The following is an 11389-nucleotide window of genomic DNA, read 5'->3' as shown; positions in this document are numbered from 1 at the left end:
AGTAACACGAGGTGCTGTCACGCAGTTTGATCTGGTAACAGTGTTGTCACTGCAGTTATCTAGTAACACAGTGCTGTCACTGCAGTTGATCTGGTAACAGTGTTGTCACTGCAGTTGATCTAGTAACACAGTGCTGTCACTCGCAGTTTGATCTGGTAACAGTGTTGTCACTGCAGTATGATCTAGTAACACAGTGCTGTCACTGCAGTTGATCTGGTAACAGTGTTGTCACTGCAGTTGATCTAGTACCAGTTGGTAACACTGCAGTTGCTCTAGTACACAGTGTTGTCACTAGAGTTGAATCTGGTAACATTGTTGTCACTGCAGTTGATCTGGTAACATTGTTGTCACAGAAGTTGATCTGGTAAACGTGTTGTCACTGGCAGTTGCACTAGTTAACACAGTGTTGTCCCTGCAGTTGATCTAGTAAGAGTGTTGTCACTGCAGTTGATCTGAGTACACAGTGCTGTCACTGCAGTTGATTCTGGTAACAGTGTTGTCACTGCAGTTGATCTAGTAACACAGTGTTGTCACTGCAGTTGATTTAGCAACAGTGTTTTCACTGCAGTTGCTCTAGTAAACAGTGTTGTCACTGCAATTGATCTGGTAACATTGTTGTCACTGCAGTTGATCTGGTAACATTGTTGTCAATGCTGTTGATCTAGTAACTGTGTTGCCACTACAGTTGATCTAGTAACACAGTGTTGTCACTGCAGTTGATCTAGTAACACAGTGTTGTCACTGCAGTTGATCTAGTAACACAGTGTTGTCACTGCAGTTGATTTAGTAACAGTGTTGCTACTGCAGTTGATCTAGTAACACAGTGGTTTCACTACAGTTGATTTAGTAACAGTGCTGTCACGCAGTTGATCTAGTAACTGTGTTGCCACTGCAGTTGATCTAGTAACACAGTTTTTCACTGCAGTTGATCTAGTAAACACAGTGTTGTCACTGCAGTTGATTTAGTAACAGTGCTGTCACGCAGTGATCTAGTAACTGTGTTGTCACTGCTGTTATCTAGTAACACAGTGTGTCACTGCAGTTGATTTTAGTAACAGTGCTGTCACACAGTTGATCTAGTACTGTGTTGCCACTGCAGTTGATCTAAGTAACACAGTGTTGGTCACTGCAGTTGATCTAATAACACAGTTGTGTCACTAGAGTTGATCTGGTAACATTGTTGTCAATGCAGTTGATCTAGTAACTGTGTTGCCACTACAGTTGATCTAGTAACAGTGTTGTCACTGCAGTTGATCTAGTTACAGTGTTGTCACTGCAGTTGCTCTAGTAACACAGTGTTGTCCATGCAATTGATAAGAACCATTGTTGTCACTGCAGTTGATTTAGTAACAGTGTTTTCACTACAGCTGATTAGTAACTGTGTTGCCACTGCAGTTGATCTAGTAACACAGTGTTGTCACTGCAGTTGATCTAGTAACACTGTGTTTCACTGCAGTTGATCTAGTAACAAGTGTTGTCACTGCAGTTGCTCCAGTAACACAGTGGTGTCACTGCAGTTGATCTAGTAACTGTTGTCACTGCGTTGATCCAGTACCACAGTGTTTCTTCTACACCTGCATTGCTTGCTGTTTGGGGTTTTAGGCTTGTTTTCTGTACAGCACTTTGAGATATCAGCTGATGTAAGAAGGGCTATACAAATAAATTCGATTTAGATTTGATTGATTTTGTCACTGCAGTTGATCTGGGTAACATTGTTGTCACTTGCTGTTGATCTGAGATAACAGTGTTGTCACTGCAGTTGTATAAGTAACACAGTTGTTGTCACTGCAGTTGATCTAGTAAAAGTGTTGTCACTGCAGTTGATCTTTAGTAACACAGTGTTGTCACTGCAGTTGATTTAGCAACACAGTGTTGTCACTGCAGTTGATTTGCAACAGTGTTTTCACTGCAGTTGATCTTAGCACTGTGTTACTAGATCAACTGCAGTGACAACACTGTTACCAGATCAACTGCAGTGACAGCACTGTGTTACTAGATCAACTGCGGTGACAGCACTGTGTTACTAGATCAACTGCAGTGACAACACTGGATTTGGTTTGAATTATCTCACCTGTCAGCATATTATTCATTATCACAGCCCTATTCAGATGGTAAGTTAAGGTCCTTTTCATTTAATAAAAATTGCACTTTCTGTTGGAACACAATATGCTAAGCTCTTCTAAAGCATTCATTCATATATTGCCTGTCCCAGAAGCAGCTCTGTGATGGGAAAAAAGAAGCCCTTGGAAGCCTCTTTCTGAGATTGAGAGCATAAGATTCTCCATGTGTTTTAAGTCAAGCTAATGATATATTTTGATGGCAGGTTGTGTTGTTTATTATCTTTGTGATAAGGGCTATAACAAAACACACATGTCACAGCAAGTGTCCTGCAGCCTGCCAGCTTTAATGAGATAAATAAATGAATTTAGTGTTGCCACATACAGCTCCTGAAAGCTTGTTATCAGAGTGATTGTTGAACTGTTATGAATGGAAAAAGGATACAGGAGGGAAGAAGAGGGGGGGGGGCATGATTGGCTGATGTTGCATATGTCCTTGATTACCTTCTCTCTGCTTTTATTCTAATAAGTGGCATTCTTTGTACTCCCTTGGACGGCTAGACAGTCTGACACAAGATGAGAATAAATATTGCATGTGGTACACATTAAGCTGTCATCCAGGAAGAGAGAAGGAGATATGGAGAAATCCACCGCGCCCCATTCTGCTGCCTGTGCTACACTTTGCCTGCTCTTGTCACAATTGTCACATTTTGATGACCTTCTCCCCCTTCGTTTTCTTGCTCGCAGTCAATTGCAATGAATGACAGCCCTGCTGCCCTGTATAGAGAATAATTTGAGGTGATGTAGTATGTATGTACTCCTGGGGGTTACTGTTTGAATTTCTGATCGTATTCTTTATTTTTTTACTCCCGTACAAATTGCAGTAAGCTAGGCTGTAGCTATTCTACTGTAGTGCCACCTCTGTCATTTAAAGGATGAGATTTAAAGGAAGTGTCATTTCTATGAAGCCATATTCACTATTGATTTTGTGTATGTATATTTTCAAGGAATTGTTTTTCAAGAGAGAAAGTTATTAGCGAAGAAAGTTATAATCAAAAGCCTGTTAGCATGCCCTTGTTGTGCMTTGTGAGAAAAGAGATGCAAGAGGATGCTGTTAATTAAGCCTCTTCCCATTGTGCCGGTGCCGCTCTGTTTCCCTCTGCTGTGACTGCTTTGAAGAGGGAAACAAGTTGACAATATTGGCTGTGATGTGAGGAAAGCAGTAAGAGAGGCTGAGGCTCTGCTGGCTGCCTGGCTCTCAGGGTTGTCTGTGGCCACGGGGAGCAGAGAGCATTTGCACTCGTGTCCTCACAGGAGCGCACCACTGGGAGGATGAAAAGCGTCCCACAGAGCCCCTGACTTCCCAGCCTCAAATGGCACCATAAGCTCATACCTCTCACCCCCCCCCCCCCCCCCTCGAGGGAGGCGCGGGGGCTGAGAGCTGGTCGAGATGCTGTGTGCTCCGGAGCGTTCAGCTGGGACTGAGAAACAGAGAGTGCTGTCTCTTATACACATCTAGATGTGTATAAGAGACAGTCCAACAGAGTGAGTGTGCTAGTCTTATTATAAACTGTGTCCTTATAAGGAAATTATTAGTTGCCTGTGTGTGTGTGTGCATGCGTGTGTGTGTGTGTGCATGTGTGTGCGTGTGCAATATCCAGGTTCAAGTGCTGAGGAGCTTTGTTTGGCTGTGTGTCTGTCCACCTGTGGGTGGGTCAGTAATGAAGTAGTGGAGAGGGAGAGATTGTTAGAGGATTACTTCTCAGTCCTGTCAGCATTCAATTGCATCTGAAAGGAGGCACTCTGGGCCTAGGTGCTGGGTCCCTTTGTCCCCACCTTTTACAGGCTTACCTGACTAAGCAGTGATAATGAAGCCGGTCCGTATGAATGCASGGCAGACACAGGCCCAGGTCACAGGCTCAGGTAGCTGCATCTGTACTTTAGGATCTCCCATTGTCTCCCCCTCCCAAGTCCTTTAAGCAGATCAAAGCTGTGACAAAGCCCAGGGCAGCCCCAGGCAKGCGGAAACACAGGAATTATTCCCCCTTCAGTATTCTCTCACAGAACAAGACAAATAGACATGGCACTGAGAGACCCCCTGTGGGATGTGTTCATCCAAGCCTACTCTGTGCTGGAAGCTCTTTTGTTTTTAGTAGGTTGTCATTACTTTACCATAGGTTATTCCGTTGAGTAGACTTATTGTAATTGCTGCAGGCGTCTATTGCGGAGCTGATAACGTATAGTAGTGTGTATGAAGGTATTGTAAGCTTATAGCAAAATATAATATGTAGGCTACGCACAGAAAAGCTATTTGGGCATCGAAAAACGGAATGTTTAGGATTTGGTTGTTTTGAATATGAGATCTAAACAACATAACCACATAAAAGGACATACAGTAATATGTAGGCATATACCAAAATGTCTCCTCTTTCTGTTCAAGCAAATGCATAATGTGCCTAAAAATACAGTATATATTAGATTGAACGGAGATTGAAATAAATACATTATTTAGAAATGGTAGGATGGTAGCAAATGCAAATGGTAGGAGGAGTCCGGTTTTAAAGAAAATACTGATATATCATATTTGCCTTTAAAATGTGTATTTTTTTCCTTTAAATGAGACTAACAGGAAAAGCAGCATGAGCATGACTTGTTCCCCAGTCTTGTTGGAGTCTTTTAAGCCGGTGAGTGATTAGCAGAAATAATGTCCCTGTCACCCTTAATCACATTAAAACGTGGTCAACATTTCATTTTTCCTACTTGATATGCAAAACTTTCCACTAGATTTGCAGCGAAGGCGATTGAAATTCCATTATAAAAAGAATAAAAATTTCAGGCATCATTTGTTCAAAGGCGATCAGGACCAGAAAGTGCTGAATCTTTCTATTAGCAGAGCTGTGAGAGATGGCACTCTATACTGAGGCATAATGGGACAGTGACAAGACACACACACACACACAAAAACACACACAAATACACACACAAAAACACAATCTTTTCTTTCTGTCTCTTTTTCTCTCCCCCAAAAATCTATTGTAACTACTTTGATATTTTGGCATCTTTGACAGTGGCCACCCGACTTTTACAAACGACACATTTGAACTCTCAATTGCTTGTTAAGGATTTTTTWTTTTTTACTTTGAAGTAACCTTGGATATGCATTATTGGGTAGAGTTGTATACTAAAACTCAAACATTTGAACAATGTAATATACACTGAAAAAATATATAAATGCAACATGCAACAATTTCAAAGATTTTTTTAGGTACAGTTCATACTAGGAAATTAGTCAATTAAAATCAATTTATTAGGCCCTAATCTATGAATTTCACGACTGGGAATATAGAAATGCATCTGTTGTTCACAGATTCCTTTAAAAAAGGTAGGGGCGTGGATCAGAAAACCAGTAAGTATCTGGTGTGACCACCATTTTCCTCATGCAGTGCGATACATCTCCTTCGCATATAATTGATCCGGCTGTTGGTTGTGGCCTGTGGAATATTGTCTCACATCTCTTCAATGGCTGTGCGAAGTTGCTGGATATTGGCTGGAACTGGAACACGCTGTCGTACACGTTGATCCAGAGCATACCAAACATGCTCAACGGGTGACATGTCTGGTGAGTATGCAGGCTACGGAAGAACTGAGACATTTTCAGCTTCCAGGAATTGTGTACAGATTCTTGCGACATGGGGCCATGCATTATCATGCTGAAACATGAGGTGATGGCGGCGGATGAATAGAACGACAATAGGCCTCAGGATCTCGTCACGGTATCTCTGTGCCTTCAAATTGCCATCGATAAATGCAATTGTGTTCATTGTCCGTAGCTTATGCCTGCCCATAGCATAACCCCACCACCACCATGGGGCATTGTTCACAACGTTGACATCAGCAAACCACTCGCCCACACAACGCCATACGTCTGCCATCTGCACGGTACAGTTGAAACCGGTATTCATCCGTGAAGAGCACACTTCAAATCAAATCAAATGTTATTTGTCACATACACCTGGTTAGCAGATGTTAATGGGAGTGTAGCGAAATGCTTGTGCTTCTAGTTCCGACAGTGCAGTAATATCTAACAAGTAATCTAACAATTCCCCAACAACTACCTAATACACACAAATCTAAAGGGGTGAATGAGAATATGTACATGTCAGTATATGAATGAGCGATGGCCGAGCGGCATAGGCAAGGTGCAGTAGATGGTATAAAATACAGTATATACAGTACATGTGATATGAGTAATGTAAGACATGTAAACATTATTAAAGTGGCATTATTTAGAGTACATTGTATAAAGTGACTAGTGATCCATTTATTAAAGTGGCCAGTGATTGGGTCTCAATGTAGGCAGCAGCCTCTCTGAGTTAGGGATTGCTGTTTAGCAGTCTGATGGCCTTGAGATAGAAGCTGTTTTTCAGTCTCTCTGTCCCAACTTTGATGCACCTCTACTGACCTCGCCTTCTGGATGGTAGGGGTGTGAACAGGCAGTGGCTCRGGTGGCTCCTTGATGATCTATTTGGCCTTCTTGTGACATCGGGTGCTGTAGGTGTCATGGAGGGCAGGTAGTTTGCCCCCGGTGATGCGTTGTGCAGACCACACCACCCTCTGGAGAGCCTTGCAGTTGAGGGCGGTGCAGTAGCCGTACCAGGCAGGTTTTGGGTGACATGCCAAATTTCTTCAGCCTCCTGAGGTTGAATAGGCGCTGACGACCGACGCCGTGGATGAGAAGCAGGTACGTGGAGTCATACATTTAATAGGAACAGACAGGTAACAGGACAGAAACAGCGTCAGCACACGGGTATACAAGGACATAGGAACATTATTGCAGAAACTGGGAACAGAGAGGGGAACCAGACATATAGAGAAGGTAATGACAGAGGTGATTGAGTCCAGGTGAGTTCAATAATCGCTGATGCGCGTGGGGGAAGGCAGGTGTGTGTAATGATGATGGCAGTAGTGCGCAATGCTGGGGTGCCTGCGCCCTCGAGTGCCAGGGGGGATGAGCGGGAGCAGGCGTGACAGTACCCCCCCCCTCCCCCTCTAGGGGTGCCACCCAGCATCCCACCTCGCCGAACCTGATGGGTACGGAGAGTCAAACATTTAATAGGAACAGACAGGTAACGCTGTCTGTGTGGGTGGACCATTTCAGTTTGTCTGTGATGTGTACACAGAGGAACTTAAAACTTTCCACCTTCTCCACTGCTGTCCCTTCGATGTGGATAGGGGGGTGCTCCCTCTGCTGTTTCCTGAAGTCCACGATCATCACCTTTGTTTTGTTGACGTTGAGTGAGAGGTTGTTTTCCTGACACCACACTCCGAGTGCCCTCACCTCCTCCCTGTAGGCTGTCTCGTCGTTATTGGTAATCAAGCCCACTACTGTTGTGTCATCTGCAAACTTGGTGATTGAGTTGGAGGCGTGCATAGCCACGCAGTCATGGGTGAACAGGGGCACCAGTGTTGAGGGTCAGCGAAGTGGAGATGTTGTTTCCTACCTTCACCACCTGGGGGCGACCCGTCAGAAAGTCCAGGACCCTATTGCACAGGGCGGGGTTGAGACCCAGGGCCTCTAACTTGATGATGAGCTTGGAAGGTACTATGGTGTTGAATGTTGAGCTGTAGTCAATGAACAGCATTCTTACATAGGCATTCCTTTTGTCCAGGTGGGATAGGGCAGTGTGCAGTGTGATGGCGATTGCGTCGTCTGTGGACCTGTTGGGGCGGTATGCAAACTAAAGTGGGTCTAGGGTGGCCGGTAAGGTGGAGGTGATATGATCCTTGACTAGTCTCTCGAAGCACTTCATGATGACAGAAGTGAGTGCTACGGGGTGGTAGCCATTTAGTTCAGTTATCTTTGCCTTCTTGGTTACAGGAACAATGGTAGCCATCTTGAAGCATGTGGGGACAGCAGTCTGGGATAGGGAGCGATTGAATATGTCCGTAAACACACCAGCCAGCTGTTCTGCGCATGCTCTGAGGACGCAGCTAGGGATGCCGTCTGGGCCAGCAGCCTTGCGAGGGTTAACACGTTTAAATGTTTTACTCACGTCATCCACGGAGAAGAAGAGGGGGGGTGCATTCCTTGTTGCCGCAACGGTGGCACTGTATTATCCTCTCCATCGTGCCAGCGAATAGGAGTCGGGTACGAGAGACAGTTTCTGACAGTTTGTGCAGAAATTCTTCAGTTGTGCAAACCCACAGTTTCTTCAGCTGCCCAGCTGGTCTCAGGCAATCCCGCAGRTGAAGAAGCCGGATGTGGAGGTCCTGGGCTGACATGATTACACGTGGTTCTGCGGTTGTGAGTCCAGTTGGATGTACTGCCAAATTCTCTAAAACAACGTTGGTAGAGAAATTAATATTCAATTCTCTGGCAAGAGCTCTGGTGGACATTCCTGCAGTCAGCATGCCAATTGCACGCTCCCTCAAAACTTGAGACATCTGTGACATTGTGTCACAAAATTGCACATTTTAGAGTGACCTCTGTATTGTCCCCAGCACAAGATGCACCTGTGTAATCAAATAAAATCAACTGTTATTTGTCACATGCWCCGAATACAACCTTATCGTGAAATGCTTACTTACAAGCCCTTAACCAACAATGCAGTTCAAGAAAAATATGTACTAAACAAACTAAAGTAAAAATAGTCAAATAAAAAGTAACACAATAAACAACAATAACGAGGCTATATACAGGGAGTACTGGTAGTCGAGTTATTTTGTACATGTAGGTAGGGGTAAAGTGACTCTGCATTGATAATAAATAGTGAGTAGCAGCAGTGTACAAAACAAAGGGAGGGGGGGCGTGTCAATGTAAATAGTCTGGGTGGCCATTTGATTAATTGTTCAGCAGTCTTATGACTTGGGGGTTGAAGCTGTTAAGGAGCCTTTTGGTACCGCTTGCCGTGCGGTAGTAGAGAGAACAGTGTATGACTTGGGTGACTGGACTCTTTGACATTTTTTTTTACCTTCCTCTGACACTGCCTAGTATTTAGGTCCTAGATGGTAGGAAGCTTGGCCCCAGTAATGTACTGGGCCGTACGCACTCCCTCTGTAGCGCCTTACGGTCAGATGCCGAGCAGTTGCCATACCACGCGGTGATGTAACCGGTCAGGCTGCTCTCGATGGTGCAGCTGTAGAACTTTTTGAGGATCTGGGGACCCATGCCAAATCTGTTCAGTCTCCTGAGGGGGAAAAGATGCTGTCGTGCTCTCTTCACGACTGTCTTGTTGTGTTTGGACCATGATAGTTCGTTGGTGATGTGGACACCAAGGAACTTGAAACTCTCGACCCACTCCACTACAGCCCCGTCAATGTTAATGGGGGCCTGTTTGGCCCACCGTTTCCTGTAGTCCACAATCAGCTCCTTTGTCAAGCTCACATTGAGGGAGTGTAACGCACTGATCTGTTTCACCTGTCCCTGTGATTGTCTCCACCCCCTCCAGGTGTCGCTTATTTTCTCCAGTGTATTTATCCCTGTGTTTCCTGACYCTCTGTGCCAGTTCATCTTATATGTTTAGTCAAGTCAACCAGCGTGTTTTTCCCCGGACTCCTTTTCTATTCTCTTTTGCTAGTCCTCCCAGTTTTGAACACTGCCTGACTCTGGACTACTTTCCCGCCTGCCTGATCATCCTGCCTGCCCTGACCTTGAATCTGCCTGCCCTTCGGTMCCTATTGGACTCTGAACTGGTCTCAGCCTGTAGGGAGGAGGTCAGTCTCATCGTTGTCTGTGATCAGGCCTACCACTGTGTCATCAGCGAACTTAATGATGGTTTTGGAGTCATGTTTGGCCACGCMGTCGTGGGTGAACAGGGAGTACAGGAGGGGACTAAGCACGCACCCCTGAGGGGCTCCAGTGTTGAGGATCAGCATGGCAGATGTGTTGTTGCCTACCCTTACCACCTGGGGGCGGCCCGTCAGGAAGTCCAGGATCCAGTTGCAGAGGGAGGTGTTTAGTCCCAGGGTCCTTAGCTTAATGATGAGCTTTGTGGGCACTATGGTGTTGAACGCTAAGCTGTAGTCAATGAACAGCATTCTCACATAGGTGCTCCTTTTGTCCAGGTGGGAAAGGGCCTGCGTCATCTGTGGATCTGTAGGGGCGGTATGCGAATTGAAGTGGGTCTAGGGTTTCCGGGATGATGGTGTTGATGTGAGCCATGACCAGCCTTTCAGAGCTCTTCATGGCTACCGACGTGAGTGCTACGGGGCGGTAATCATTTAGCCAGGTTACCTTCGCTTCCTTGTGCACAGGGACTATGGTGGTCTGCTTGAAACGTATAGGTATTACAGACTCGGTCAGGGAGAGGTTGAAAATGTCAGTTAAGATACTTGCCAGTTGGTCCGCGCATGCTTTGAGTACACGTCCTGGTAATCCGTCTGGCCCCGCAGCTTTGTGAATGTTGACCTGTTTAAAGGTCTTGCTCACTGGCTACCGAGAGCGTGATCACACAGTCGTCCGGAACGGCTGGTTATCTCATGCATGCTTCAGTGTTGCTTGCCTCGAAGCGAGCATGAAAGGCATTTAGCTCATCTGGTAGACTTGCGTCACTGGGCAGCTCGCGGCTGGGTTTCCCTTTGTAGTCTGTAGTCTTCAAGCCCTGCCACATCCGACGAGCGCCAGAGCCGGTGTAGTAGAATTCAATCTTAGTCCTGTATTGACGCTTTGCCTGTTTGATGGTTCATCTGAGGGCATAGCAGGATTTCTTATAAGCGTCCGGATTAGTGTCCTGCTCCTTGAAAGCGGCAGCTCTAGCCTTTAGCTCAGTGCAGATGTTCAATGTAATCCATGGCTTCTGGTTGGGATATGTACGTACGGTCACTGTGGGGACGATGTTGTCAATGCACTTTTGGATGAAGCCAGGGACTGAGGTGGCATATTCCTCAATACCATTGGATGAATCCTGGAACATATTCCAGTCTGTGCTAGCAAAACAGTCCCGTAGCGTTGCATCGGCGTCATCTGACCACTTCTGTATTGAGCGAGTCACTGGTACTTCCTACTTTAGTTTTTGCTTGTAAGCAGGAATCAGGAGGGTAGAATTATGGTCAGATTTGCCAAATGGAGGGCGAAGGAGAGCTTTGTATGTGTCTCTGTGTGTGGAGTAAAGGTGGTCTAGAGTTTTTTTCCCCTCTGGTTGCACATGTGACATGCTGGTAGAAATAAAAACTGTTTGAAGTTTGCTTGCATTAAAGTCCCCGGCCACTAGGAGCACCGCTTCTGGATGAGCATTTTCTTGTCTGCTTATGGCCTTATACAGCTGGTTGAGTGTGGTCTTAGTGCCAGCATCAGTTTGTGGTGGTAAATAAACGGCTACAAATAATATAGATGA

General features: G+C 45.4%; 1 protein-coding gene across 1 annotated transcript in view; it reads left to right on the top strand.

The window, feature by feature from the left end:
* The window catches only part of LOC111959968 (obg-like ATPase 1), a 57221-nt gene that overhangs the window by 34638 nt on the left and 11194 nt on the right, over positions 1–11389 (top strand). Inside the window, 1 exon segment of the mRNA XM_070437526.1 lies at positions 11218–11228. Coding sequence (XP_070293627.1) covers positions 11218–11228 — 11 coding nt within the window.

The sequence above is a fragment of the Salvelinus sp. IW2-2015 genome, linkage group LG36 (genome assembly GCF_002910315.2).
Source record: "Salvelinus sp. IW2-2015 linkage group LG36, ASM291031v2, whole genome shotgun sequence".
Lineage (NCBI taxonomy): Eukaryota > Metazoa > Chordata > Actinopteri > Salmoniformes > Salmonidae > Salvelinus > Salvelinus sp. IW2-2015.
Note: the sequence above shows the minus strand (reverse complement) of the source record. Positions and strands in the feature narration are given on the sequence as shown.